Source organism: Arachis stenosperma, chromosome 10 (assembly GCF_014773155.1).
Source record: "Arachis stenosperma cultivar V10309 chromosome 10, arast.V10309.gnm1.PFL2, whole genome shotgun sequence".
Taxonomy (NCBI): Eukaryota; Viridiplantae; Streptophyta; class Magnoliopsida; order Fabales; family Fabaceae; genus Arachis; species Arachis stenosperma.
In genome coordinates this window covers 2,534,668-2,562,413 of record NC_080386.1, presented here as the reverse complement: position 1 = coordinate 2,562,413, position 27,746 = coordinate 2,534,668, and the positions used below count along the sequence as shown (strand labels likewise).

Sequence of the window (27,746 nt, the reverse complement as noted above, 5' to 3'; positions counted from 1 at the left end):
AGGCGACAAAAATAAAAGACTGATTTTGGTGCAAGTTTTTTTTTTTTTTTCCCAAAAGAGGGCTTTTAAACGGGGCAAGGCTGGTCCAATTCAACAGCGCCAAAGTCCAAGTCCCCTCTTTCTTCTTCTCCTCGTCATTCTTCATTTTGAGACCCCAAAAAATAAAATTGTGAATGCAAATTTTGGAGCGTTTATGCGCTTTGGTTGGAAGATGGAATCAACCACTGAAACTAGCGGAGGTGTATCATCAACCCAAGCAGTTCTGCTCGGAGCTTTAGCTCCTGGTGTGAATGTCCGTACACCCTCTGATTCACCTATTTCTTCATTTTGAATCTGTTCTGTGTTTTTTATTTTTCCTTTTTTCCCATTTCAGGGTCCTACTTGGATTACCTTAAAGTTGACTTTTTTGATGATGGGTATGTGTCTTGCTGTTATGTTGGGATTAGCATTCTCTTCCAGTGATTCACCCTTGCTGCTTCATGTTACTTTCCTTGTTCTTATTTGTGTTACCCTCTTCTTGCTCCTTAGCTGGTACTCTTTCTAATTCCTCATCTTAAAACCCCCTAACTTGTTCATTATTAGATTTTGCTTTTGATGTATCTGCTATCCATTCCATATTGAAAGTTGGTGAATTCTATGATGCCTATAACTTGATGTCTAAGTTATTTTTTATGTCAATTTTTGAATATTTAATAATTATTTACTTTTATACTTTTAAAATTAAATATTAATTTTGAACCCTTTTTGGTAAGTTACGCAAACACTTTTAGGCACCGTAGCAATCACCTTGAAAGTTATGCTTCTGTGTTTTTAAATGCCTCATGTTAGGTTACTTACTTCTCCTTTTGCATACCTGAATAATTTTGTGGCCATAGTTATCAAACTCTTGAGTTTACTATGAGAGCTTACGAGTTTATGTGCCCAAATCAATTTTACTGAGTTGAGGTTTATGATTTGAGTTTATCCTAACTCCCACCAGTTTAGGTGAACTCTCAAATTTGTTAATCTTGTTTCTGGTAGTTTCACCGGGGGTTTGAAAGATCCATCATTTGTGCCTATTTTAGATGCAGTTCAAAATTCAAACATTATGGTCATATATATTTGTCCAAAAACTCTGGTCTGCTGGCTGCTGAATTAATATAGCACAGAAAGATTTCCATTTGTTTTTAACAGTTTGGGCTGGATATAAAGTATTTACCTGAATTTTTTGTTTTTCAATACCTATTTGCAGCCTAAACTCGTGGAGCTTACATGAGTTTACATGAACTTAAATTATAAAGCTCAACTGGTAAACTCAATTGGGGACCTATATTGAGGGTTTGATAATCTGGCCTATTTGGTTTTCTTTACCTTATAGCCAACATTTCTCCAGCAAATTGTACTGAAGTTAACATAGTTATGCATATGTACATGACTATTAATGTTATTTTGGTTCATGTCTATGGTTGCAACATCTTAACAGAAAAATAATGACAAACTTGCATACTAATGTTCAATTGCATGCTCTGATCTTGTTCTTCATTTACGTGTCGCACAGTCGCACTATGCCAAAGACCACAGAATTTGGATACTGGCTAACAATTGTAGGCATAACTATCACGAACTGATGATGCCATCATGGCTGGAGCCTGGAGCTCACATTAATAGAAATAGTATATTGTAGTCTGCCATGCCATTTATTTGAAGTTTCAAATCTTGCATTAACATACTATCTATGAGTCTGATGTTCTTGTGTAAGTGCATTAGGTCGTAAAAGAAGCGTGTGTGTAAGATAATCGTGTGTCTTGCATGTGAACTGCATTTTCGCTGTAGGTTTCTTGCACAAACTGGCCTAGTGACAGTTGAACATCAAATGCGCGAGATGGGGTTAGTGCAAAATGATCATTCAGAGACAACTAGAAAGAACCAATAACTAATTTACAGAAGTTGGGAAGGTTCTGTGGATTCTTCTTTCATCATGGAAATGCTTGATAGAATAGTTTTGGATGAATTCAATGGACAGCACCCTAAGTCTTACAAAAGATTTTGCCCGGAATATAGAGGCTGAAGATGATGTAGCTTGTGTTAATGACTCTTGGCTTCCTAATCCTTATGTTTCTCATTCTTTGGTTTAATGCAACAAAAACATGAACAGCAAGGGAAGTGCAACAAGAACTTCATAGCTCATAGCCTATATAATGTTGTAGCCTTGTTGTGTAAATTAATTAATTAATTTATTTATTAATAATAAGATTTTTGTGTGTGTTATTGATGCTGGCTACTTACATGTTCAGTTTTATGAATAGACATTTTGTTCATGCTGACGCCACAGAAGAATTTTGGCTTTTATGGTTCAAGAAGATTTTGATGCTATGTTATACACGTGCCTGGGTTTTTAAATCAGTTAATGCTGTAAAAGAGATAGGATCTAGTTAGTGATTGAAACTAGTCTGGTACCTAAGGATTTAGAGGTTGATTTAAGATATAACCCGTGGAAAATTGCCTCTTAGTTTCTTCAGTTCATTAGAAATAACTTCAATGTCTTTAAGAAAAGGAGACTGTTAAGCGAAATTTAATAATGATAGAAGCAGAGTAGCAGATAAACATATGTGACAATCATTAGTGGGTTCAATTTCAACTATGATGATTCTTAGTTCTTGACTTCTTGTCATATGATATGTTCATATCACACTCATCGCCCTTCATGCAATATGTGTATCTCTTCCTAAACAATTTCGGTATGGATTTCTCTCAATTTTTTTAGTTACTTTTCTCTTTTTTTCTATCAAATCAGAGTAAATACAAAAATTTTACGTATACACAAAAATTAACTATTAATTATATATATACTTTAACTTATTTTTAATATATTTTATATTTTAATATATATTTTATATTAATAATTAATTTTAATAATTGATGTTAGTATATATTTAACATATAATATATATTTTCCAAATTAAAAAAAGCATACTAAATACAATCTAACAACACAAACAATTGATTCAAGCTGCACTATAGAGGAAAGATAATAAATAATAAATGAGTCATGTTAGAGAGTTAATGAATTATTTGTATAATGTGTATATAATAGACTATTGAGTTATAAAATGAATATTACCTATATTATTTAGAATAATCATTCGAGTACTAGGGATAATAAACATCTTTTCAAAAACTTAAACTGATTTTAGAGTTCACCAAAGATCAAACTCTTGACCTTTTGGATCTAGAACTCTAATACCATATCATGATACCACTCATCCTAAAAATTTCAGCTGATAAAAAAAGATAACACTAATAGTTATATTTCTAATGTTCCCTAAACTTCTATTATACACATTATACAAATATTCTATTAACTTCTTATACTTTTCTATAATAAATATATTTAAATTTCTGTGAGTAATATAAATTTTTAAGTACCATTTTAATAATTGATATATATGATGCCACATTTTTTGTTTGGACATCTCCACTCACACATTCTAACCTCAGCAATTACTGGGATTCTGGGAACCGATCCTGAGGTGTGGTTTAGATTTGTCACTCATACACCGCCTCAGCCACATGATGTCACATTTTTAAATTGCGTAGATTTATTTGCGGAACAACTTTTTTGTTTGTTTGTTCGTTCGTTTTAATCCAACTAAGTACTGCGTTCACAAGTATAGCCGGATCCATTCTCTTTTAACAAATAATTAGCTGATAAAACGATCCATAAATAAATATCAATCGAAAGAAAAAGTAATTTAAAAAGAGTTTTTTAATTAAAAAATTAATTTTTTAATCAATATTAACTAATTTTTAAATCTTAAATTTTTCAAAAATAAGATTAAAAAAAAGATAAGATTATATAGAACAGTTATCACTTATCACTGATATTGGTTGAATAAGATGAGAAGAATATAAAAATAAAAGTAGTGTGATGACTAAAGTCGAATGAGGATTACTAGAAGTCTAGAAGATCAAATCCCGAAGTGTTATTCTTGTGATTTGAGAGTAGGCCCATACGAGAGTGGGTCCCACTGTATATATAAGGAGAGAGGGTCCCGCAAAAGGGGTTGGTCCCACGCTAAACCCTGCATTCTCTTGTTCCCCTCTTTTTTTGCATGGCACTGTCACTTGCCGCTTCTTCCTTCATTCTTCTCTTCCATTCTCTTCTCTTCTCTTTCCTCCCTTTAATTTTCTTCTTTCTTTTTTTTTCCGTTAATATTCTTCATCTCATCCACCCTATATATAAATCTTTACATATAGTCTTTTTCTTCTCTTCTCTTTTCTCTAACCAGAAATTTAGGAATTCGCTACTCTTGACTTAGCTTAATTTCTTTACGCAATCGACGATCATCATCAAACCGTCATGGATTTTAATTGGGACGCTGAGCATATGTTCGTCTAACTTTTTTTTTCTTGATTATTTTTATGGAAAAGTTTAGGGCCAGCAGTTTTATTGAATTTTGGCCAGCAGCAGAAGAAGGTGAGTCATTGGATGAAATCTCACACCAATCTCACACCATCAAATCATCATTGATGGGTAACTGATGGCTAACAATCACAAAAATTGCTGGCCCCTAGTATTGCTTATATGTCGGTTTTTTCGATGCTCAATTTTTATTTTCTGAGTCTCTCTTTTTTTGTGTGGGTAGATTTCAACTGTATATGCATGATTATATGGTGAAAAGAGGAATGCACAAAACCGCTGAGATTTTCAGGAAGGAATGCAATCTGACTGACACTGCTGTTAGTATGTATCTGTTCCTCCGACGTCGTTTTCTTTTCTACGGTCATACACATTATACAAACCTATGGTTTTCAAAGAATGTGGCTTCACAATAGAACGTTAATTACTGGATTTCGTAATTTAATTAAAACCTTGCACAGAGTTTTTTTTTTTCCGTTTGTGTTGAAAAACTCATATTACTTGCAGTTGCAATGCATTAAAAAAAGTTTTCTACTAAATAGGGTTTTGTTACCTAGATCATTTTTCATTACCAAGAATGCTTGTTAGGTTACAAAATTAATTCCGATTGAGTCTACATTATTGCTAATGAAAAATGATCTAGGTAACAGTTTTAATTAGAGGTTCAATTAGTTAATGGTATCGGTATATACTTATTGAAAATTGATGAACTTAGCATTGATGCACTCAGCTTAGTCAATCTACTAAATCTTGCTTCACATTGACTAATTGTTCAGCACTTGATTCTCATGATGGGTTCTTGCTCGAATGGTGGTCTGTTTTCTATGAGATATATATGTCTAGGGCTAGACTAGCGAAGGATCAGGCGACTGGGGCAGAATCTTCTAGGAAGGTGGTCACTCAATACCAATTTACCAAATATATTTCTTAGTATTGTTGTCAGATGGTGCATCCTAGTCATACATTTTTGAGTTTTCAGGTCCCAGGAACTACATGTAATGCCGGAATTAGTGTCCCTCCAATCCCTCGATCATCCATGAGTGAGCAGAGACCTGACCAATGTCATGTCAACGCCAGATATAACAGGATGATGGCACAACCAGCTGCATGTGTACTACCATCTACACTGAATGCAAAAGAGCATCCTGGATATCTGACTGTAGATGCCGCCAGAGCAAACAATTTGAAGCTGGCTGTGACCAATTCAAGGTAATGACAGCTGTGGTTGATAAATTTTAATGTGTCGTCTTGTGATTTTTGCTTTCATAATCATGTTATTCCTTCTTTATTTTTGTCAGTAATTCGCTGCAAGATGTAGGGAATAATGCTCAGAGGGAAGCTTTTAAGGTATAGTCCAGTTCACCAAAATATACTAATTAGAACTGCAAACTTGGTCCATGGCATGATTGGATCTCAATTTAATATTTTCAGGATATTTGCATCGGAAGGGACGTATCTAGGGACCCTCTAGATGTAGCCCAAAGGACATTGCAATATAAACCAAGTTTGTCTTTAACCTATTTTCATAGCTCAACATCAAAATTTTTTACCCTTAAGCTTGTTGGCTCATGTCTGTTTGGAGATTTTAATGGTTAGTTTTCTTTGCAGATACTGGTGAATCTTTCAATCGAATGCCAATTAACGGCTGGCCAGTAAATGTAGGTGTTGGAGTATGATTGTTGAGTCACTTGAACCAAAAAATTTCAATCTCAATTCTTTTTTATCCTATTGATATTGTCACATTTGATATCTTATTGATATTCTCACACTGAGCAAGATCTCCTGGATTTACAGAACCAAGTATTAACCTCATTTTTGCGAGCACCAAACTTTCAACAGCAATTTCAAGCGCAGACAATGCAAAATCCGGAAGCAATTCCTGCTCATGTACGTGCAGGTAGTCCTAAAAGTCAGAGTTTCCCAGTTCCTGGAAACTCTGTTGAGTGCAACAATCATCACACAAAGGTTTCCGAGGCTGAATTAAGCATAAAAGATAGGCAGGTTGGTGAATGCATGCTCCTTCTGTTGATGTGGTTAAGACATTTATTTTCTTTGTTTCATTCTGAGATAGTAGAGGTAGGTCTTGTGAAAAAATGAAGTATCATGCAAGGGGAGCCTAGTCATGAGCTTTTTGGGTTAATGGGAGTTAAATTCAAGGGGAAGTCAACATGATTATTTGACAAACAAAAACACAGGAAGAAGACAAGAAGATATTCCTTAGTGAAGTATGATTGCATGAAAGGATTTCTGTTAGACAAGAAATTCTGTTTCTCCAGTTGTTGCATATTTCTTCTTAACAAATTGTTTTCATGTTGACACAGACAATGGACCCAATGATTAGGGATAAGCAACCACAGATGCAGTCTCAGAATGTTGAGGTATGGCATTTGATCTTTTCGAATTCCAAATGTTGAAATTTAAATTATTGTTAGAAGAAAAAAGAATTGGCGCTTATGTTTCTGAAATAAGGTTGTACCCGTTCCTCATCAGAAGAGCAAAAAGAGAAAGGCAGCGATACCCTTGAGGACTGGAGAAAGTGCCATGGTAGGTTGTCTTTTTATTCCTTCTTACAATGGCTATGTTTAAACTCAATGCAATGTTATTTATTCAATTTGTTTAATGCTACTTTTCAATCTGGTTTCCATAATTTTTTTCATTGATCTGTGAAACACAAAATAGGATTGTGTAGATGTAGAAGATGGAAAGCCTATGGATGAAAGTGTGGAGTCTTTCCTGTCATTCGAAAATGAACATGCTGATCATAGAGTTGTGCCTTTCAGCAATCTGACTCGTATTTCAGCTGCACGTGGTAAAAATGAAAATAAAGGTAATATATCCCACAAGAAAATGATGCCTTAATGTAATCTACACATCGATCATAATTCAGTGCTGACCTTTGTCCATGTCCATGTCCATAATAATCTTAGTAGCGATTGATACTAAATGAACAGCAACCTTGGTAATGAAAATTAGACAGAATTAAAATATAATGAATTCCATAAGGTTAAAAGGTAATTCTAGCAATTATTAAACTCTCATTCTAGTTTCTGACACAAGGATATTTTACCATTTGGTAGGTTTTTCATTTGAAGAAGTCAGTTGCCTTCACTCAAGCAAAAACAAGGTTTTATCCACCCATTTTTCATGCGATGGAAAGGTTTTGGCAAGTGCTGGACATGAGAAGAAGGTTGATTTGTGATCAGTTTCCAAATATTAATAATTTACTTTATGCATTCCGAGTCATCTGGGTGTTTCCTCGATTCAGAACTTATTGTAGTTTATGATGATGACAGGTTTTCATTTGGAACATGGAAACCCTTAATTGTGTTACTACTACAGAAGGACATTCACATCTCATTACAGATGTTCGGTTTAGGCCAAGTTCTACTATATTTGCAACATCTTCCTTTGACCGATCTATAAAACTTTGGGATGCAGCCAGAGTGAGTTGTTAATCACTACTTTCTCTGTTTTGTAGTTATATCTTCATTTTATTTTCCCAACATTGATATAGTTTAATGTCAGACATTCAGACTATTTAAGTTATCGTTTTCATGATGTAGCCCGGCAAGTCATTGTTCCAACTCGACGGTCATGCCGACCAAGTAATGTCATTGGACTTCCATCCAAGGAAGCCTGCCATTCTTTGTTCATGTGATAGCAATGACATAATTCGTCTGTGGGATATCAATCAGCGTACCTGCTTGCATACTACTAAGGTTAGGTTTCCAGACCCTTTTCTTTTGTGACGATAGTATTTGTCATTAGGTTCAATTGTTCTGATCAGTGCTAAATGGAGTTGGATTTTGTTTTTGAAGTTGAGCAATGCCAAATTGCGCAGTGTATAAATTTGTTAGTAAATGATATTGTTTTCATAGCACCAACTCACTAAGTTCATGTGTTTATGGTATAAAAATATCAGACTGGACTGAATACACCATTAGAATATTGTAATATTGTTTTGCCCAGAATTGACATGAACATTATGTTTCTGATACTTACTGTGAAAAGAAGAAGCAATTATAAGGAAAATAATAATAATTGTACTACAGGGAGGCGCTAGTAAACAAGTCAGGTTCCAGCCTCGTATTGGGAAGTTTCTGGCTGCTGTGTCCGGAAATAATATCAAGATAGTTGATTTTGAGAGCAATAGATTTATGTACCACCTAAAGGTAACCTTCATCGTTGAGTGATGCCTATTTTATCACGACTCTAGCTTTCACCTTATTGGTAGGAATTTGGATTTTGCACATGACTGAATTTCATTTCTTTCTAGGATCATGTCAAAGATGTTCTTTCCATTTGTTGGGACATGAGTGGAAACTATGTTGCCTCCGTCAGTGAAGATTGCGCACGTGTCTGGTCTGTTGCAGATGGAAAATGTATAAGTGAATTGAATTCCACTGGGAACAAGTTCCAATCGTGTGTATTTCATCCAGGATATCATAATCTCTTAGTAATTGGTGGCTATGAGGTAAAAACTCCATTATGAGATTGATATTTTAGCTAGTGCTTCTTCTGGGCATGCATAATGAAGTTATTGATTTAAGCTTTAGCACCCAAAAATCTGGCTTTGCTTCTACCGTTATTCAAATCGACAGCTTCTAACATACAATTTCTGTTTGCATGTACTGCAGTCCCTGGAATTGTGGTGTACAACAGAGAGCAGTAAAACATTGACAGTTCCTGCACACAAGGGACTAATTGCTGGACTAGCACATTCACCCCAAGATGAAATGATTGCCTCAGCTAGCCATGATCATTGCGTGAAACTCTGGAAATAAGGACTTGGTGCATAGTTCATTGCCGTAGTTTAAATTTTTAGGACCTTTTTCTGATAATATTTCTTTTCTGGAAATTCTTTTTTCTTTCAGATTATGTTGTTTTACAGGCAAACGGGTACTATACGACATTATATGACAGGAATTGGTAGATAGTTTACATAGGCAAAGATACAATAAACGATTGCGCAAATTATTGTACAGTTGCATCTATCATAGACTTAAAAAGTTAAAATCATAACCAAATAAAATGCACACATTTCAGAAACGTTTTTCCTGAAGGGCCTTGATCCTTTAGCATCGATTCAGTTTATATGTTTGAATTTCCAAATTAAAACGACGACACATTTATTGAAAGCTAACCAGGAATCAAACAAACATGGAGATTTAAAAAATAACTTAAATTTCAAAACAAGTTGAGGAAGCAGCTCTTTGAAGAAATTTTTAATTTTCTACACAAAAAAAATGGAGCACTCTTTTGGACATTGTGAGAAAGAGATGGACGAGTTCTAATCTATATGAGAAAGATGAATTGCCTCATTGCCAGAGTTGTTCCATTGGAATGCCACGCTCTTGGGCAACCTCACGGAACTGCTTCATTTTCTGAACAGCAGCAACAGTTGCCCTGGCATTGTTGAGTGCATTGTTGCTGCCTAGTTGCTTTCCCAGAGCATTCTCAACTCCGGCCATCTCGAGAACAATCCTCACCGCCCCACCAGCAATCACTCCGGTACCCGGTGATGCAGGCCTCAGCATCACCTTGGCTGCTCCATAATCTCCATCAGCTCTGAAGAACAATGACAACATTCTATAAATATAATGAAAAGTGAGAAACTTAGTTAGAAGCATGATTTGATTACCTGTGTGGAAAAGTCAAGTACTTAGTCAAAGGAACAGTGATGATGTTCCTCCTTGCATTAACAGCAGACTTCTGAACAGCAGCAATGACCTCTTTGGCCTTTCCAACACCCACACCCACATTCCCCTTCTTGTCTCCGACCACCACCACCGCCCTGAACCTCAGCTGCTTTCCTCCCTTAACCACCTTCGTCACCCTCCTCACCTGAACCACCCTCTCCTCGAACCCATCCTTCACCTTCTCCTTCTTCGCCTTCGACCCGAACCCAGTATCCTTCTTCATCTTCGAGTCCATCACGTATATGTCATTTCCCAGAACGCTCACGCCACTGTACGCCGGTCCGTACAATTCTTCGTATGCGGCGGCTATTTCGTCTTCCGTTTCCATTGGCCCTTCGTCGAACGAAGGTGGGGCCACGAACCCTTCCGGGGCTTCTGGTGGGTTGAAGGGGACCTCCTCTTCTGGGTTCACGTTGTCGAAGAACGAGGTGTCGATGTCATCGGAGGGCTTGGATTTTGCGGCGGCAAGGGTGAGTGTGCGGGGGCGTGCGGCGGCGAAGTTGAAGGTGAGTTTGGAAGCGGGCAGGAGAGAGAAACGTGAAGAAGTAGCAGCAGAAGATGTGTGAGAGTGGAGGGAGAGAGAGGAGAGGGGAGAAGTGAGAGAAGCCATTGAAGAAGAAGAAGAAGAAGATTGGGTTGGATCAGTGATGTTAGTGTTGTGAAAGGGCTTATCCAGAAAAAGCCAGCGCTACTTGGCTGGATTCACCTCACTCGCTCTTTTTTTCTTTTTCTTTTTTCTTTTTTCTTTTTTCTTAGTTTTATTTTTACTCATACTATATCTACTTTTTACTCTCAATAAATAAACTTCATAATACTTAACAAAATTTGTTGAGTTAATAGATTTTGAATTAAAGATTAGTCGCAGATTACAAACACAAAAGCAAGCTAAAAGAAAAAAAATTGCACTACTTCAACCTTTATCTTATAATAAAATGTGTGATCAACTTTTTCACAAAAAAATAAGACCAAAGACAATTAAAATTTTAAAGATTTTGACTTCAGATTAATTAATTTTAAAAAATAAATAAATAATGAATATGTATGTTTTCTGTCAATAAATATTTTAAAATTAAATTATTTATATTAGAGACAAAATGAAACACAGAGTACAGAACTAAAAACAGTCATTATTCTCAATTAGTAGAAGGAAGGTTCTTATCAAAATAGTTACGACAACTATTCCTCTCTACACTTTAAGTTGCTTCAAGTTACCAGATTTTCTAATTGTTGATATCCAACAGAAAATTATAAATTTCTAGTGGGACCAGAGGAAAACTAAGCGAAAACAGTGATAAATTAAATAGGATATCATTTGCAGAGACAAGAAGCAAGGAGAGTTAGGCATCAAAGATCTTAAAGCATTCAACTTAGCTATGTTAGCCAAACAAAATTGGAGAATAACAACTAAACAGAAATCATTAATTAGCAAGATATACAAAGACCGTTACTTTAAATATTCATCCTTTCTTAAAGCACACACTGGATCAAGCCCCTCTTGGGTTTGGAGAAGTTTATTGGAGAGAAAGAAAGTGATTGAAAAAAGTTTAATGTGAAAGATAAGGAGCAGATGTTCAGTTAAATTTTTGAAGACTCTTAGATTAGGAATTTTAGGCCTATTTCAGTCTACCAACAACAGAATGCAACCTCAGATATTATATGACTGAATCAGCTACTCAAACAAAACAGAACATGGGATACATAATTAATTTAATCAATCTTTAGTTCAGATATTGCAACAAACATTTTGCAAACAGAAATTAACGAAGGAGAGGATAGGATTACCTGAGCAAATAAGAAATCAGGCCACTCCTTAGTAGCATCGGGGTACCAAATAGCTTTCTTTTTCTTCCATCCTCTAATTGATCAGCTCCTTAAAGTCTAAAACTAAAAGAATATTTGAAACTCGGTTTGGGATCTGCAATGCCCCTGAAGGTAAAGATCTTCATCTGGAGGCTACTTCACAACGGAATTCTGGTTCGGCAGCGCATTCACATCAGATTCTACAATGTACAAGACGTGTGCCCTAAGTGTGGAGGAGAAGGAGAGACGGCTCTTCACTGCTTAGTGCCCTGCCCAATTGCAATTTAGACTTGGCAATTATCTAACCTCAACGCGGCACCAACAGTTAATAACAATCATGAACCATAGCAATAGTGGTCGGATCTGAGCGAGTTTGCACGACGACAATTGCAAGGAAAGAAGAAATTGGCATTGGCGACGATGCTAACTTGGACAATTTGGAGAGGAAGAAACGCTAAAGTTTTCGAAAGAAAGGACGTTCTCCCTCAACAAATATATGTTCAATCTAACAAACTCCATTCTGAATAACAAACGCACAGACAGTTTAGACATGTAATCTAATTTCTATCTTTCCATTTCTTTTATTAGATTTTCTTTAACTCAGCAATGTAATTTTACATTGACTTTTTCTTTTCTCGATTAAGTTATTATGGTTTGATGCAAGGACATTTTGAAAAATTCCTCTCTTATTATTTGTTGTCTAAATATGGACCAAACCACAACAATGTTCTTATTTTATATAATGAAATGAATATTGTCTATCTTTAAAAAATAAAAAAAAATTACTCATGTGTTTTGTTATTTGTAGTAGTGTGTTCTATTGTTATTACATGAACATGAAAATGATGTATTTTTAGATAATAAAGTATTCATTATCTTTTAATTTTTATATAACTTTTATCAACTATTTTATGTTTATACAAATTTTACCAAAATAAATAAATTTCATTTTAAAGTTGTTATTTACGTGATAACTATTTATAAATAGACACATTACAGTAATTAATGGTACATATAAATATCAACGTTAAGTTTTGGATGATAAATTGATTAAAAGACATGACGTATTAATCGTTTGCTATAGTAAAAAACCAAATTAATACTTTTTTTTTTTCAGAAACTAATTAATATAAAATCAAAATCTTCAAAGATTTAATTGTCACCTTAGTAAAAAAATAAAAATGGTGCTATTTATTTATTTATGAGAATGAAAAAGGGTTTTTGAATTTTTGGAAAAGAATAAATGGGTTTGTTGGACTTTGGACTTGAGATCATTTTGTTAAATAGGCCTAGGCAGGGTGGTTGGCCCATTATTATGAATAGAAAATTACCCTCCGCCGGATTTGAAAACCCTAATTTTTCTCCTCTGTTTTGAGCTCAGCCGTTTCGAAGTGCAAACACAGGCACAGACACAGTAGTAACAGAGATCCAATATGAAGGTTTTTCTCAGAATTTCTCATTCTTATTTCCGTGGTTGTATAATTTCTTGCTTTGTGACTAAATATTGCAACTCTTTTTCAGTTCAACATTGCAAATCCCACCACTGGATGCCAAAAGAAGCTCGAGATCGATGATGATCAGAAGCTGTAATCTCTTCACTACTTTTATTCTTCGGTTTTCGCTTCCATTCTTTAGTTCATAGGAATATTTAATTAAAGCCAAAAAAAAAAAAATGCACGGTGTATTAAGTAATTTGAATGTGGACTTTGCATTTACAGGCGAGCATTTTGGGACAAGAGAATCTCACAAGAGGTTCTTGGTGATGCTTTGGGTGAGGTATGCTCTTTTATTTGCAAACCTTCAACGTATGCTGAAATTTTGTTTAAGCAACTTTGACATTGAATTAATCACCTTCAATGCTGTTATACCAACAGGAATTTAAAGGCTATGTTTTCAAGATTACTGGAGGTTGTGATAAACAGGGATTTCCAATGAAGCAGGGAGTGTTGACCCCTGGTCGCGTTCGCCTCTTGCTCCATAGAGGTAATAGTTATCGACTGTTACATGTCTTCCTTAATTAAGCTTTGAGATTAAGATTGTAATGAAAATTAGTATAGGCTGCACAATGCATAGAGCATTCATTCAAGTCTTGTGTTCTGTGTTTTAATTCTACATTCGATATGTTTTAGGTCCAGTTTGGAAAAACAACTTAATTAAGCTCCTTTTAAAAAAATAGCTTAAACAATAAATAATTATATTAAAAATAGCTTATAAATAAGTTATTTTGTGTTTTTGTTTTTAGTTCCAAAAATGCTTATTTTAAAAGAAATGTGATAAAAAGTAATAATATTATGAGAGAAGTCATTTTTTTTAACTTCTCTATAAGCTCTTAAATAGCTTCTTAGAAAGCTGCAATTTGATTTTGAAAATTGTACTAGACATTAATACGACTACTTTTCATAAGTCAAAAGTTCAAAAAAGTTACTTTTGAATCTTCCCAAACGAGCCCTTAATGAATCCATTTAAGTAACAGGACTTTCGTATTTGTTTTCCAATTTCCATTGTCTTATGGTTATTGCAATGCCATATATTGCTTTCTTGAGTTATATTGTCTTGCTTGAGCAGGAACTCCTTGTTTCCGTGGATATGGAAGGCGCAATGGGGAGCGTAGGAGGAAGTCTGTTCGTGGGTGCATTGTCAGCCCAGACCTCTCTGTTCTGAACTTGGTAATTGTGAAGAAGGGTGACAATGATTTACCAGGCCTGACAGACATTGAAAAGCCAAGGATGAGGGGTCCAAAGAGAGCCTCCAAAATCCGCAAGCTGTTCAACCTTTCCAAGGAAGACGATGTGAGGAAGTATGTCAACACATACAGGAGGACATTCACAACCAAAAATGGTATGGTTTCTTGCTTATGTAGTGTGAATATTCTAGTTAGCTTGGTCATGCCACTACGAAGAGGCTGCTCCTCATATTAAAGGAGGTGAAAGAAAGAAGGGCCTGATGGGAGAATATCCTTGATTTGCATATGTATTATGATTTGGAATCGATATATCTCTTTGACATAATTTCTGATTTTATTATTATTTATTGTTTCTCATCTTGGTAATATTTTCTTTTTTGATTTTGCTGCAGGGAAAAAGGTGAGTAAAGCTCCAAAGATACAAAGGTTGGTGACTCCCCTGACACTTCAAAGGAAGAGGGCAAGAATTTCTGATAAGAAAAAGAGAATTGCCAAAGCAAAATCAGAGGCAGCAGAGTACCAGAAACTCCTTGCCTCAAGGTTGAAGGAGCAAAGGGAACGCCGTAGTGAGAGTTTGGCTAAGAGGAGATCAAAGCTCTCCAGTGCTGCTGTTAAACAAGCTTCCTCTTCATAGATCGCTTGATCTTGGTCATAGTTTTTTACAGTGTTATTTTCATGATACCTCTGTTATTGGATTTTGTAGTTCAAATGTATCGTTTCCTTTTTTTACCTCAACTATTTATGTTGTGTTTGAAAGCTTAATAGAATTTTAAGTTCTTACCTAAGTTTAGTAATAAAGGGCTACTAGTGCCTGCCTTTGTCGCGGATCTTGTGTGCATGCTGGGATAAGCATTAACCGGACTTCCTCACTAATACACGTGGGAATCATTACTTGAGTTATGAGTGCACAATTTTGTTTAAGAACAAATTACACGTGTCTGTTCATTTATCTACGGAATCCATCCCTACTTAGATGTGGATTTGGCTTGGTTGGGTGAGTTTTAAGAAAATATACTATTGAACAAGTACTAAGCAAGGCAAATAGCTTGGTTAGTTTACTTACTTTTGCACTCTGACTATGACCAAAACTTCTTAAAAGATAGATATTCAAATACCTTTTGAAGTTGTACAATTCGCGAAACCAAAATTGATTCCTATGGATTTTTGTGCATGCTGTTGTTCAATCAAACTATGACACCGGTTATGTAAGTATGTTTAACATGAATGCAATCAGACAATTCGAAAAGAAAATTTATTATGATGTTTTGGTAACTCAATTTCAAGGTATAACTAAATTTGATTGAATTAATCACTTGATCTAGATTTGAGTAGGAAAAGAGTGTCAGCAACGAATGAAGTACGTGGCGAATTCGGAAGCACACGTGTCAACACGTAGAACACGTGGCAGTCTATTTCTTTGCCACCCTATCGGCCTTTCTGAAAACGGTGCAAACTAGTCAAGCTTTATACTCATCAAAATGTTTGTTTTTATATCATAACAAACTAAAGTTGGAGAAATAATATAACCATACATGGCATCAATATTCATAACCAGAAACGCAATGGCAGCAATGTTCATAACAAGAACCACCGTCTTCCGCTGCTACACCAAATCATCATCACTCTCCCTCAGATTCTCCCACAGACCCTCCTCCAGGATCGTCTTTGCTTCTGCCTCCAATAACTACTCAGACGTAACTGAAAACTCCATCATCACAATTCAACTTAACTAGTTCTTTTTTCAGGTCCACTCACGTTTTTTTTTTTTTTTTGTGTTGTTTGATTAATTTTCAGTGGAGAAATGCAGCAGAAGGACCTGGAGAGAGATCAAGAAGTGATAATTGGTCGTACGATGGTACGAAAGCAAGACGCGAAGCAGAAGAGAGCGCAGAGAGAGCGAGAGAAACGATGAAGGAAGGCGTGGATAGAGCAAAAGAAGGAGCACAAGAGATGAAGGAGAGAACGAAAGAGTATACTCATGAGGCGAAGGAGAAGACGAAAGAAGGCGCAGAGGACGCCCAGGATGCAGCTGCAAGAATGGCGGAGACGACGAAGAACGCGGCTGATCGGAGCGGCGAGACTCTTAGGAATGTTGGTGAGAAGGCTAAGGAGACTGTGCAAGGTGCTTGGGAGGCTACCAAAGACACCACCAAGAAGATCAAGGATACTGTCGTTGGAAAGAATTATGATGACGACGACGATGATGATGAAGAAGCGCGTGGTGTGTTGGGTGATGATATTGCAGATTTGAAGAGAAAAGAAGATCGTAAGAATAAGGGGTATAGTGACACCTAGAATTGTCAATTAATTTAAATTAATTAATAAGTTTAATATTAGTATTTTACAGCATGCAAGATATATATGTATCAAGTTTGTTTAACTCTTTCGCTTGGAATAAGAATTTAGATAGTCTTATGTATACGGACACTATATACAATAAATCACCATCTTAGTATAGTTGTCATGAGCTTAATTGAAAAATTGCTTTAATTTGAGACATAAGTTGTAAATTGAAATTGGACCAACTGAACAAGAACCGAAGAGCTAGTCCATATACTAATTTAAACCAACAATGGGCCAGTAGGATGGCTGGACTGAAACCCAAAAATTGAATGAAAAGAAAAACCCAAAAGTAGCTTTGAATAGTTGCAGTACAAAAGAAGCTTTTAATAATGCACTGAATTGAGGAAACACAAATGAAAGAGAAGGATAAACCACTAAAAAGAAAAGTATAGGGAGACAAAACAATGGATATTTAATATTTATTAAATATTTAATTTAATAGGTATGTAAATGATTATGTTGATTATTTTTAATTTGATAATTTTTTTATTCGATTTATTCATATATTTAATAATAGCTGAATATTTAATTTACTAAGTGTATAGATAATTATTTTAATATTAAAATTTAAAAAATAATTTAAGATGAAATATTTTTTTATTTTATTGAATTAATTTTAAAATTTATTATTTATATTATTTATAAAAATTATTGTCTATCTAATAAAACCACCACTAAATTTGCATCTGGACTATTTTGGCGTTCTCAAATGATTTTGACAAATATTTTTAATTTTTTTATTGATAAAAACATTTTCAAATGATTTAAAAATACAATACAGATGTTCAAAAAGAATATTATTCCGTTTATAAGTAGTAAATGAATTTTATAGTTAATAAATTATTTATATATTTCATTTAAAATTTTATAAGAATATTTAGATAATTATTTATAAAATATATAAAAAAATAGAATAAAAATTTAATTTTTAGATTTTTTATTTTTTAAAATTATTATTGGTTGTGATAGCAATAGTATCTAATAAGCGGGGGTGACATTGGTAAGAGAGGCGTGTGTAAATTGTGAGCTTTTTTTTTTGAATTTTTTTTAATTCTTTTTTTGTGATTCTCTTTTTCCTAATTCTCTCAGCCTCAATATTATAGTTATTAAAATAGGACTGAATCGACTGATTCGATTAAAAAATTAATGAACTGAATTTAATATTGGTCTAGTCCAAAATTAAAATCGTGAATTTTGGATCGGACCGAATTGCTCGGTCTCACTTCCTCTAAAAGTACAACAAGGATGATCATGCTCAATGTCTGAAACGAGGGTTGAACCCCTTCCTCTGAGAATACAACAAGGATAATCATACCACCAAACTGCAATGCTTCTTACTAATATATATACAAATTATAATACATATAGCAATATTTTATTTTACATATATTCAATTTATTTTAATTTTAAAGTTACTCATTTTTAAATTAATTATATTTTATTTAACTATAAATTTTATTAAATATATATAAATTAAAAAAGATAAACAAAAAAAAATTTATTAATCACAGTTTATTTTTTCTTTTCATAATTATATGATATTTATTAATATTATTTTTTCAATAAATACTTGTAGTATATAATAATAGATAAAGACTCACATGCAGTTGTCTTTATATGAAGTTGATAGTTGAAAATCGTTAGATGATATTTTATCAAACTTGTCAAATCATCTAACGGTTCTTAAATATCAACTTTATATGAAAACAATTGTATGTGAGTTTTCACCTATAATAATATAATAATAAAATAAATATAAACTAATTAATAAAGTATTAAAATTTGAAAATAAGAATTATTTTTATAAAAACAAAATAAAAGTACTTATAATAGAAAATAATTAAATTTTATATAATTATTTAATTATACCAGGACAACAGGCTCGACTAGTCACCCACCGATTGAACCAATGACTGAGTGACCTAATAATCTAACCAATTCGATCACCAGTTCGGTTATGATAATTATGCTCAATATTGTACTTACATTGATTCCATTTGTGATTTTTCTATACTTACACATACATACCAACGATTTTTGCTTAATTTGAGTAAGCAACCTTATCATTTTGGTGCTCTCCTTGAGCTGCCATGGCGGACAACACGCAGCTGCAAATGATACAATCGGCATTACTAGACTCACTGAACAAGTCACCATGAACAACTATCTACTATCAATAGCATACGCTAGCTAATATTCAGGTTAAATTGGCCCAATGTTTTTACCAAAAGCAGCGGCCCGCCGACGTGACTCTTGGGGATCGGGCTTCGCTCCACCGCGCCAAATGAGAGTTGATTTCCTGAGTTTCGTCGGTGATGATGATGTTATGCAATGGATTTATGAGGCATATCATTTTTTCAATATTTACGATATGCCTGAACACCAGAACATTGACTTGGTGGCAGTGAACTTAGAGGGTAAGGCACTAGCGTGATTTCAGCTCCTGGAGAAGACGGGTCAGGTGACATATTAGTTTTTTCTTTCCACAGCTATTCAGCTACAATTCGGTCCCTCACAGTTAGATAATCCCTGGAAGGATTTGCAAAAGCTCAAACAGGTTAACTCTGTTTCTAATTATTTTGATGCTTTCAATAATTTGGCCGCTTGAACTTATGGCATGGTTGATGCCTTACTCCTAGACTGTTTTGTGGGTGGTTTGCACCCGGAGCTCTGTCGAGATTTGAAATCTCGCTCCCCACCTTTGTTGTTACAGACGGTCGCTTTAGCGAAATTGCTTAAGGACAATTTCCTTCCGATGCCGCCTTGCAATCGACCACTACAACCACCTTTCATTCTGTTGGCTCAGCGGCCACTGATACCTACGCAATCCCCTAAACTATTGGCGACCTTCCCAATGCCAGTCCCTGCATCCACCCCATTATTACCCACCCCTACTAAGCACCCTCAGCTTCAAAAGCTTTCACCTACAGAAATCCAATTTCGTTGAGTGAATGGGTTATATTTCACTTGTGATGAGAAATTTTCATCTTCTCACTATTATGCCTCCAAGCAATATTTTATAATTCAAACATTAGAAGACATTCTACTTGAGTCACATAATGGTGGTAAGCCTATTCCAGTGCCTGATAATGACCAAGAATCAGGGGTTGAAGCCCTTGAGACACCACATTTGTCATATAATGCGTTGTCAGGGGTCCCCTCGAGGCGTTCCATTCGTTTCACGGGAATTATTAAGAATCACCCTATTCATATTTTGATAGACGGAGGGAGTTCGGACAATTTTATCTATCCTCGTTTGGCAAAAGCACTGAAACTTGTGATTCACCAAGCCCCTCCATTTGCGGTAGAGGTTGAAAGTGGTGATTTGCTGCATTATGAGGGTGAAATTAAAGAGGTTTTGGTTGTTGTCCAAGATAATTGCCTGTGCATTTTGGCCTATCTTTTGCCTATTGCCTCGGAGGAGTTGGTGCATGGCGATAGTTGGTTAAAGACTTTGGATACTCACTTGATCAATTATAGGGAGAAGTTTATCATGTTCTTGGCTGGTGATCACTTGGTTATCTTGAAAGGGGAGCAAAAAAATTTCAGAGCCAACTTCATTACATCAGTTTAAACGGCTTCAAGTAGTAGATGGTATAGCTGCTTTGTTTACATTGCAGGTTAGACAATTTGCGATGGAGGAAGGTTCTCTTGCATTGGCCTTCCCTCTTGAGTTGGTGCCTGATCTCGCAGAATTACTACATGGTTTTCCTAAGGTTTTTCACCCTTCCAAAGGTCTTCCACCGAAGCGAGCACATGATCATCATATTCCTCTAATTTCTGGTACTACACCTATGAAGGTTCGACCTTATAGGTATGCTCATAGGCAGAAGACAGAAATAGAGAAACTAGTGACAGAAATATTAAATGAAGGAATCATTCACCTGAGTACTAGTCCTTTCTCATAACTGGTGAGTTTGGTAAAAAAAAAAAGGACAAATGTTGGCGTTTTTGCACTAACTATAGGGCGTTGAATGCGGCCACGATCAAAGACTCTTTCCCTATGCCAACAGTGGACGAATTGTTTGGCGCTCGATTTTTCTCTAAACTAGATCTAAGAGCAGGGTATCATCAAATATGGGTTGCCCCTGAGGATTGCTTCAAGACTGCATTTAAGACTCACCACGGTCTATATGAATGGCTAGTAATGCCAATTGGGCTACAAATGCACCGGTCACATTTCAATCCCTTATGAACTTAATGTTTGCTGAAATGTTGCGCAAATTCGTGCTGGTATTTTTTGACAATATCTTGATTTATAGTCCTGACTGGTCTTTACATCTAACACACTTATGCAGGGTCCTATTGGTTCTAAAAGATAATTATTTGGTTGCAAAGTTATCTAAGTACTCCTTCGGCCAGCGGAGTATCGATTATATTGGTCATATAGTCTCCGACAAAAGGGTCTGGGTGGATGATGCAAGGTCTCGGCCATTAAGAATTAACCTATTCCTACATTAGTGCGCCAACTACAGGGTTTTCTAGGCCTTGCAAGCTATTATCGTAAATTTATCAAGAATTTTGTTATGATGGCATCTCCTTTGGACTTGCTGTGGAAGGAAAGCTTTCGCTGGTCTGATTCAGCAGAGGAGGATTTTAACAAGTTGAAGAATGCTCTGATGTATGATCCTGTCTTGGCTTTACCAAATTTCTCTAAACCATTTGTCCTGGAAACAAATGCGTCAGGATCTGGTTTTTGAGCTATTTTGAGTCAATATAACCATTCGATTGCGTACTTCTCAAAGAAACTTTCATTAACTATGCAGAAACAGTTCACTTATGCCAGAGAAATGTAGACGACTCACAGCAGTTTCAAAATTCTGGAATTATTTACTGGATCATCGTTTTGTCATTCGAACGAATCATCGAAAATTGATAGAAATGCAGGACCAAGTGATCAAAACCCTGGAGCAGCAAGCTTGGCTTCCGAAGTTGCTTGGGTATGACTTTACCATTGAATACAAAAAGGGCAAAGACAAACAAAGGGCAAATGGGTTATCTCGCGTCTTTATGATATTGTCCACCATGAAATCTTCTTTTGTGTTACAACTTAAGGCTTCTCTCCAATCAGTTACACTGGCTTCTGAGTTCTCGACAGCTGAATTGGAGTCTGACTGATTGTAGCAGCAGGATGGACTGTGGTATTGGGATGGCAGACTGGTGGTGCCAAGGGATTCATCCCTCATCCCAACCATTTTAGCTGAATTCCATGATTTCAAATTAGGCGGTCATGCAGGATTTCAGAAGAGTCTAGTGAGAGTCTTGACTCAATTTTTTGGAGGTATATGCGTGCGGCTGTTAAAGAGTATGTGGCTAGGTGCCAAGTGTGTCAACATGCCAAGTATATGACGCAGGCTCTAGCAGGGTTACTGGTTCTGCTACCAATTTCCTCCGTATTTTGACAAGATATCACTATGAATTTTGTCACGAGGCTTCCTAAAGTACAAGGTTATTCCGTTATAATGGTCGTGATGGACCATTTATCAAAATTTCTTAAATTTCGTACCTCTTCCGGTGAATTACACTGCTTCAAAAGTGGTTGATATTTTTATTAATCGGATTGTGAGTTTACATGGTCCTTCGAGCTGGATTGTGCCTGACCGTGATAAAGTCTTCATTGGTAGATTTTAGGAGCATTTTTGTGCTAGACAAGGCAACACACTGGCCTGTAATACAGCCTTTCACCCAGAGACTGATGGCCAATCTGAGGTGTTTAATCATTGCTTGGAATTGTATCTCCAGTGCTTTACCCAACATAACCCACAGGACTGACTTTCTCTGCTTCCTTGGGCTGCATTCAGTTATAAGACGTCTTGGCACTCCTCAATCAGCATGTACCCTTATAAGGCTCTTTTTTGTCGTGATCCCCCTGCTATTCTCCGATACACTCCCCATTCTAGTGACCCTCAAACCCTACAGGATTAGCTGCAACAAAGAGATAGTGTTCTGGTAGAGCTCAATTGAACTTGGAAAGGTTCCGAAATAGAATGAAAGCCAAAATGGATCTGAAACGAAGGGATCTAGAGTTTCAAATTGGGAATTTTATATTTGTTTAATTGCAACCCTATCGACAGCAATCCTTTGCTTTATAGGCGAATCAGAAATTGTCTAAGAAGTATTTAGGACCTTTCAAGGTGCTAGCATGTTAGTTAGATCTCCGGCCCACGCCCATATTCATCTGGTGTTTCACATTTTCATTTTCAAGAAGTGTGTGGGACATCCTGTTGCGGCAACTTTTTCTTCTCCTTTTCTCATGGATGGCAATCCTGTGATACTGGAGCCTCAGTAAGTGTTAGGTCACCGCATGATCAAAAAAGACAATAGATGGTAGGAGGAGGTTTTAATTCAGTGGCACTCATTGGCAGCAGAAGAAGCCACTTGAAAATTATATGAGCAGATAAAGCAGCAATTTTTTTCCTTTGACCTTGAGGGCAAGGTCCCTTTTAAAGGTAAGGGTAATGATAGTAATGGTAGTAACATGCCGCACTCAAAAGGAGCAATGCAAGCAGAGCACAATGAGGATCGTAACAAGAATGACCATATGACACACTCAAGCTATAATAAACGCAAATAATAGAATTGGTGCCTATTAATCGAGCGTGACATTGGCAAGAGAGACGTGTGTGAATTGTGAGCCTTCCTTTTATTTAAAGCCTTCTTTTAACCGTCATAGCCTCACCGCTCACCACTGCCCCCTCGCATCCTGTGCCAATGCAGCCGCACCCCCACGCCGATACAGCCGCAGTCTGACCACGCGCCGCTGTCCTTCTGCAGCCCATGCAGACGCAGCCCTAAATAGCAACCCGTGCCTTCTCCTCACATAGTCATGGATGGAGTCCTTTATGGATGGTGGAATTTCTAATCTCCCATTCTCATTAAGCAGTGACAATTCTACGCTTTCAGATAGCAACCTTATCAAGCAGATGTTCATTTTACGTACAAAAGGGATGGTTGTTCTTATTGGTGTGGGGATGGTTGGTGAAGCAGCGACGACGGCCACAACCTCGGCGGCGACGATGATGTTCGGCTTGGAAAAGAGCGACGCCTGTGCGGGGGCTGGTTACGGAAGCAGTGATGCCATCAAATAGCCAGGGGCCGACATGATATTTGGTGATGTTGGATGCGCAAATTTCTGACAAAGTATTTATCGGAAGGATTATTTGCATGTGAATGTTCATCTTACATACAAAATAGATGGTTGTTCTTGTTGGTGGGGGATGGTTGGCGAAGCAACGACGGCGCCCATGACCTCGGCGGCGACGATGATGTTCGGATGGGGAGAGAGCAATGTCTATGCGAAGGTTGGTTACAGAAGCAGCGACGGCGCTGAGAAGTCAAGGACCGACAATGATATCCGGTGAGGAGAGAGCAACACCACTAGAGGCTGGTTGAAAAATAATGGCGCTGATAAAATTTTTAGGAGAGGCAGCAGCGACAGATGATTAAAATTTAAAAAGGTAAGATAAAAAGATTTTTGTTACTTGATTTGGGTGAGTTTTTTTTTATTTTCGATAGATTAAAAAATTAACTTCTTGTTCTTATTGTTTAAATTTTTTATTGTCTATTTAGTAGAGTTGAAATGTTACAATATGATTTATTATTCTAATATTATATATGTTACACATACCTAATCATGAGATAGGTAAATTCTATGGTGTAAAAATAAAATTTTTTTCTACACATGAAAAAGTCAACGTGGCATGAATTTAAGAGTGACACCTATCTTTTGTTATTATTGCTTTGTTCATATTTAATAGACAAATACATAAAAATTCAAATTTTGTCTTTTTCAATTAAATACATTAATTCTAATAAAACATTAATTATTGATATATTTTTGTTGTATTGGACCAAGAAAAAATAATAATTTTTGGGCTATAATAAATTGTTATTAAAGGAACATATTTTATTGTGTTTACTTTATCAATAAAATTAATTAATTTTCATTAAATATTCTAAGTATACAATAAATAATGTTAAATACTATAAATAATAAATATTTAAAAAATAAACATACAAATTCAAAGTTTAGTCTCTAAATTATTATGTATAACATTAAACTTTTTTTACATTTTGTATAAGAAAATAATAAGTGTTATTTTTATTTTGTGAGAGTAACTTTAGAAATTTTTTGTCATTTGATTTATGTAGAAGTGGTATGTTTTAATTTAATATAGATGTAATCACAAATCAAAGAGTCCTATTTGCATTTTAAAAATTAAAAAAAATTAAAATTCATCAATCTAAGGGTCAGATGTTTTCAAATCGGAGAATCGGTTTTTTTTGTCACAAAATCGGAAGATTGGTCTTGTATTTTAAAAATTTAAAAAAATTTAAACTCACAAATGAGAAGATTAAATTTTCTAAGTTTACAAACGGGAGGGTCAATTTTGTGTTAAAAAAAAGGTTAAACTTCACAAATTAGAAGGTTAAATTTGTAATCTCCATATAAAAAAATGTATCAAATTTCATACGTTATTCAAAAATACTGTTATGAATTCAATATCAAAATTAAAAAGTGTTTATGAATTAGTTAAAAAAATTCTTTAATCCATGAATTATTTATTTTTTAAATTAATTTATAATATTTTGATTTATAGTATGAATGATAATTTATTTAAAATTATAAATATAACAACAAAGTTAAATTTAAAAAGATGAGAAAAAAAACTTAAAGAACAAAATTGGAGTCTAAAACATAACTAAAATTATTTAGTACGTATGAATATTTTTTAAAATGTCGAATATTTAAATTTATTTGAATATTTAAAATTATTTAATATGTATAAATATTTACTTATGTTCCAGATTTGCATATGAATATTTTTTCATCTTTTTAAATTTAACTTTGTTGTTATATTTGTAATTCTAAATAAATTATCATTTTTACTATAAATATTTATAAATCAAAATATTATAAATTAATTTTAAAAAATAAATAATTCATGGACTAAAATTTTTTTTTAACTAATTCATAAATCAAATGACAAATTTTTTTTAAAGGTACTCTTACAAAATAAAAATAACACTTGTTAATTTCTTATACAACATGTAAGAAAAATTTAGTATTATACACAATAATTTAGAGACTAAAATTTGAATTTAAATATTTATTTTTTTAATATTTATTATTTGTAGTATTTAATATTATTTATGCATACTTAAATATTTAATAAAAACTAATTAATTTTATTGATAAAGTAAACAAATAAAATATATTTTTTAATATTAATCCATTACAATCCAAAAATTATTATTTTTCTTTGGCCCAATTTTTTTGGTTCAATACAATAAAAATATATCTATAATTAAAGTTTCATTAGAATTAATATTTAATTGAAAAAGATAAAATATGAACTTTTATGCATTTGTCTTGTCACATCTGAAAAAAATAATAATAACAAGAGATAGGTGTCTACTTCTAAACTTATGCCATGTTAGTTTTTTCATGTGTAAAAAAAATTTATTTTTACACCATAGAATTCACCCATGAGATAACAACTTAGAACTTTTATCTATCTCACATTGAATTTAAATAAATAAATAAATAAAATGAAAGTGTGAAGAACTTAGCAGAAGTATGAGAAAGAGAAATAAGGAGGTTATTGGATTCTGACATAGCCACCATTTTTCATTGCACTGCTACCTCTATCTGCAGCCGCCGCCTCCTCTATTGTGGTCCTTTCTCTACACCCATGTTGACCCACGTTGACCTCATTTAACCAAATTTCAAGTAAACCCCACACAAGTTTTTTATTTCCATCTTTACTCCCTTGTTCCATTTCAGTTTATTCAAAATGAAATTAATTAGGAGCGAGCTTTTAAGCGAAAAAATCCAATCTATTGAGATTTCAGAATATAGTGAATTAATTGTATCACATAGTAGGAGATTTATTCTAAGATTTGTTGTTGGTTCTTTCTGTGTATTTCTAGGTAATTAAAGTGTCATACTATTACATGCAAATATGGTAACAATTGCCGCAGTTTTACTGTGAACCCATCCGATCCTTCACATATATATAAAGACATAACCACACACACTAAAGGATCATCGGGGAGAGCAGAAGAAAGCATGGAACAAGAAGGAGAAGGAGGAGAAGACACGAACAAGAAGGAGAAGCAGAAGCAGTTAGTGGGAGATGCAAAAGCAGCACAAGTAGCAGTGGCAGTGAAGTGTCCAAGGTGTGATTCCATGAACACCAAATTCTGTTACTACAACAACTACAGCTTGTCGCAGCCTCGCTACTTCTGCAAAGCTTGCAAAAGGTACTGGACCCATGGCGGAGCCTTGAGGAACGTTCCCGTTGGTGGCGGTTCTCGCAAGCCCAAGCGTGCCAAGCTTGCTGGTAATCATTTCTCAGAAGCTACGGTTGTGGGGGTTCCTGCTCCTTCTTCTGTTTCTTCTGTCACTCCATTTTTCCAAAGTGGTGCTGGTGGGTTTCTGTCTTCTTCGTCTCTTGGTGGTTCTGGTTTTAACAATGTGGATTCCCATAATTTCTTTGATCAAATGATGATGGGCGGTGCAGATGAACAACAAGGATTCATGATGAATGAGAATAGGGCCCTTCCTCTCATGAACCCTGATGGATCTATGTGGAGTACTTTGATGACCACCACCACTCACATCAACAATAACAATTCAAGTGGTGCTTCATCTTCTGCTTCTTCTGCTTCTGATGCTGCTGCTGCTTTGATGCTGAATCAGTGGCCTAGCACTGTCACAGGGTTTCCCCCTCCTCCTCCATCGTCTTTTTGAGCTCTATCTCCATGACTAGCTTTATTTGTTTCTTGTTTAATTTCGGTTTTAACAACCGTTTTTAGC

At 35.1% G+C, this 27,746-nt stretch overlaps 6 protein-coding genes across 8 annotated transcripts; 5 read left to right on the top strand and 1 right to left on the bottom strand.

Moving 5' to 3' along the window:
- Positions 1 to 108: 108 nt before the first annotated feature.
- On the top strand, positions 109 to 2,441 carry LOC130954754 (uncharacterized). 2 transcript variants are annotated; one of them, XM_057881518.1, is made up of 3 exons: positions 109 to 292; positions 374 to 531; positions 1,813 to 2,361. In XM_057881518.1, the coding sequence occupies exons 1-3, from the start codon at positions 194 to 196 to the stop codon at positions 1,910 to 1,912; spliced, it is 357 nt and encodes a 118-aa protein (XP_057737501.1). In that variant the 5' UTR covers positions 109 to 193; the 3' UTR covers positions 1,913 to 2,361. The 2 variants fall into 2 exon arrangements, with proteins under 2 accessions (XP_057737501.1, XP_057737502.1); XM_057881519.1 differs by having other exon boundaries at positions 110 to 292; positions 1,538 to 2,441.
- Positions 2,442 to 4,151: 1,710 nt separating this feature from the next.
- On the top strand, positions 4,152 to 9,430 carry LOC130958177 (transcriptional corepressor LEUNIG-like). 2 transcript variants are annotated; one of them, XM_057885136.1, is made up of 17 exons: positions 4,152 to 4,368; positions 4,626 to 4,723; positions 5,176 to 5,291; positions 5,379 to 5,608; positions 5,698 to 5,746; positions 5,831 to 5,903; positions 6,008 to 6,057; positions 6,194 to 6,400; positions 6,721 to 6,777; positions 6,890 to 6,943; positions 7,079 to 7,226; positions 7,477 to 7,586; positions 7,693 to 7,842; positions 7,963 to 8,118; positions 8,452 to 8,571; positions 8,676 to 8,873; positions 9,037 to 9,430. In XM_057885136.1, exons 1-17 carry the CDS (start codon positions 4,340 to 4,342, stop codon positions 9,181 to 9,183), a joined length of 1,992 nt encoding a protein of 663 aa, XP_057741119.1. In that variant the 5' UTR covers positions 4,152 to 4,339; the 3' UTR covers positions 9,184 to 9,430. The 2 variants fall into 2 exon arrangements, with proteins under 2 accessions (XP_057741119.1, XP_057741118.1); XM_057885135.1 differs by having other exon boundaries at positions 6,869 to 6,943.
- LOC130958178 (30S ribosomal protein S5, chloroplastic) lies at positions 9,353 to 10,772 on the bottom strand. Its single transcript, XM_057885137.1, has 2 exons — positions 10,041 to 10,772; positions 9,353 to 9,967 (listed from the first exon to the last, which is right to left on the bottom strand). Exons 1-2 carry the CDS (start codon positions 10,706 to 10,708, stop codon positions 9,718 to 9,720), a joined length of 918 nt encoding a protein of 305 aa, XP_057741120.1. The 5' UTR covers positions 10,709 to 10,772; the 3' UTR covers positions 9,353 to 9,717.
- Positions 10,773 to 13,219: 2,447 nt separating this feature from the next.
- LOC130958049 (40S ribosomal protein S6-like) lies at positions 13,220 to 15,477 on the top strand. Its single transcript, XM_057884936.1, has 6 exons — positions 13,220 to 13,337; positions 13,420 to 13,484; positions 13,617 to 13,674; positions 13,773 to 13,881; positions 14,464 to 14,736; positions 14,974 to 15,477. Exons 1-6 carry the CDS (start codon positions 13,332 to 13,334, stop codon positions 15,213 to 15,215), a joined length of 753 nt encoding a protein of 250 aa, XP_057740919.1. The 5' UTR covers positions 13,220 to 13,331; the 3' UTR covers positions 15,216 to 15,477.
- A 610-nt stretch (positions 15,478 to 16,087) lies between these two features.
- On the top strand, positions 16,088 to 17,033 carry LOC130956525 (uncharacterized protein ECU03_1610-like). The gene is made up of 2 exons (XM_057883575.1): positions 16,088 to 16,275; positions 16,376 to 17,033. Exons 1-2 carry the CDS (start codon positions 16,114 to 16,116, stop codon positions 16,874 to 16,876), a joined length of 663 nt encoding a protein of 220 aa, XP_057739558.1. The 5' UTR covers positions 16,088 to 16,113; the 3' UTR covers positions 16,877 to 17,033.
- A 9,942-nt stretch (positions 17,034 to 26,975) lies between these two features.
- Positions 26,976 to 27,746, top strand: LOC130954048 (dof zinc finger protein 5-like). Its single transcript, XM_057880786.1, has one exon. The coding sequence runs from the start codon at positions 26,997 to 26,999 to the stop codon at positions 27,678 to 27,680; it is 684 nt and encodes a 227-aa protein (XP_057736769.1). The 5' UTR covers positions 26,976 to 26,996; the 3' UTR covers positions 27,681 to 27,746.

Coding starts and splice junctions, on each gene's coding strand:
- LOC130954048 (XM_057880786.1), top strand. CDS start 26,997: ATGGAACAAGAAGGAGAAGGAGGAGAAGACACGAACAAGAAGGAGAAG.
- LOC130954754 (XM_057881518.1), top strand. CDS start 194: ATGCGCTTTGGTTGGAAGATGGAATCAACCACTGAAACTAGCGGAGGT. Junction 293..373: donor CTTTAGCTCCTGGTGTGAAT/GTCCGTACACCC, acceptor TTCCCATTTCAG/GGTCCTACTTGGATTACCTT. Junction 532..1,812: donor CTCTTCTTGCTCCTTAGCTG/GTACTCTTTCTA, acceptor TTTTCGCTGTAG/GTTTCTTGCACAAACTGGCC.
- LOC130958178 (XM_057885137.1), bottom strand. CDS start 10,708: ATGGCTTCTCTCACTTCTCCCCTCTCCTCTCTCTCCCTCCACTCTCAC. Junction 9,968..10,040: donor TACTTGACTTTTCCACACAG/GTAATCAAATCA, acceptor ATTGTTCTTCAG/AGCTGATGGAGATTATGGAG.
- LOC130958177 (XM_057885135.1), top strand. CDS start 4,340: ATGGATTTTAATTGGGACGCTGAGCATAT. Junction 6,778..6,868: donor TGCAGTCTCAGAATGTTGAG/GTATGGCATTTG, acceptor TTCTGAAATAAG/GTTGTACCCGTTCCTCATCA. Junction 6,944..7,078: donor GGACTGGAGAAAGTGCCATG/GTAGGTTGTCTT, acceptor AACACAAAATAG/GATTGTGTAGATGTAGAAGA.
- LOC130956525 (XM_057883575.1), top strand. CDS start 16,114: ATGGCATCAATATTCATAACCAGAAACGCAATGGCAGCAATGTTCATA. Junction 16,276..16,375: donor CCTCCAATAACTACTCAGAC/GTAACTGAAAAC, acceptor ATTAATTTTCAG/TGGAGAAATGCAGCAGAAGG.
- LOC130958049 (XM_057884936.1), top strand. Junction 13,485..13,616: donor ATCGATGATGATCAGAAGCT/GTAATCTCTTCA, acceptor TTGCATTTACAG/GCGAGCATTTTGGGACAAGA. Junction 14,737..14,973: donor GACATTCACAACCAAAAATG/GTATGGTTTCTT, acceptor ATTTTGCTGCAG/GGAAAAAGGTGAGTAAAGCT.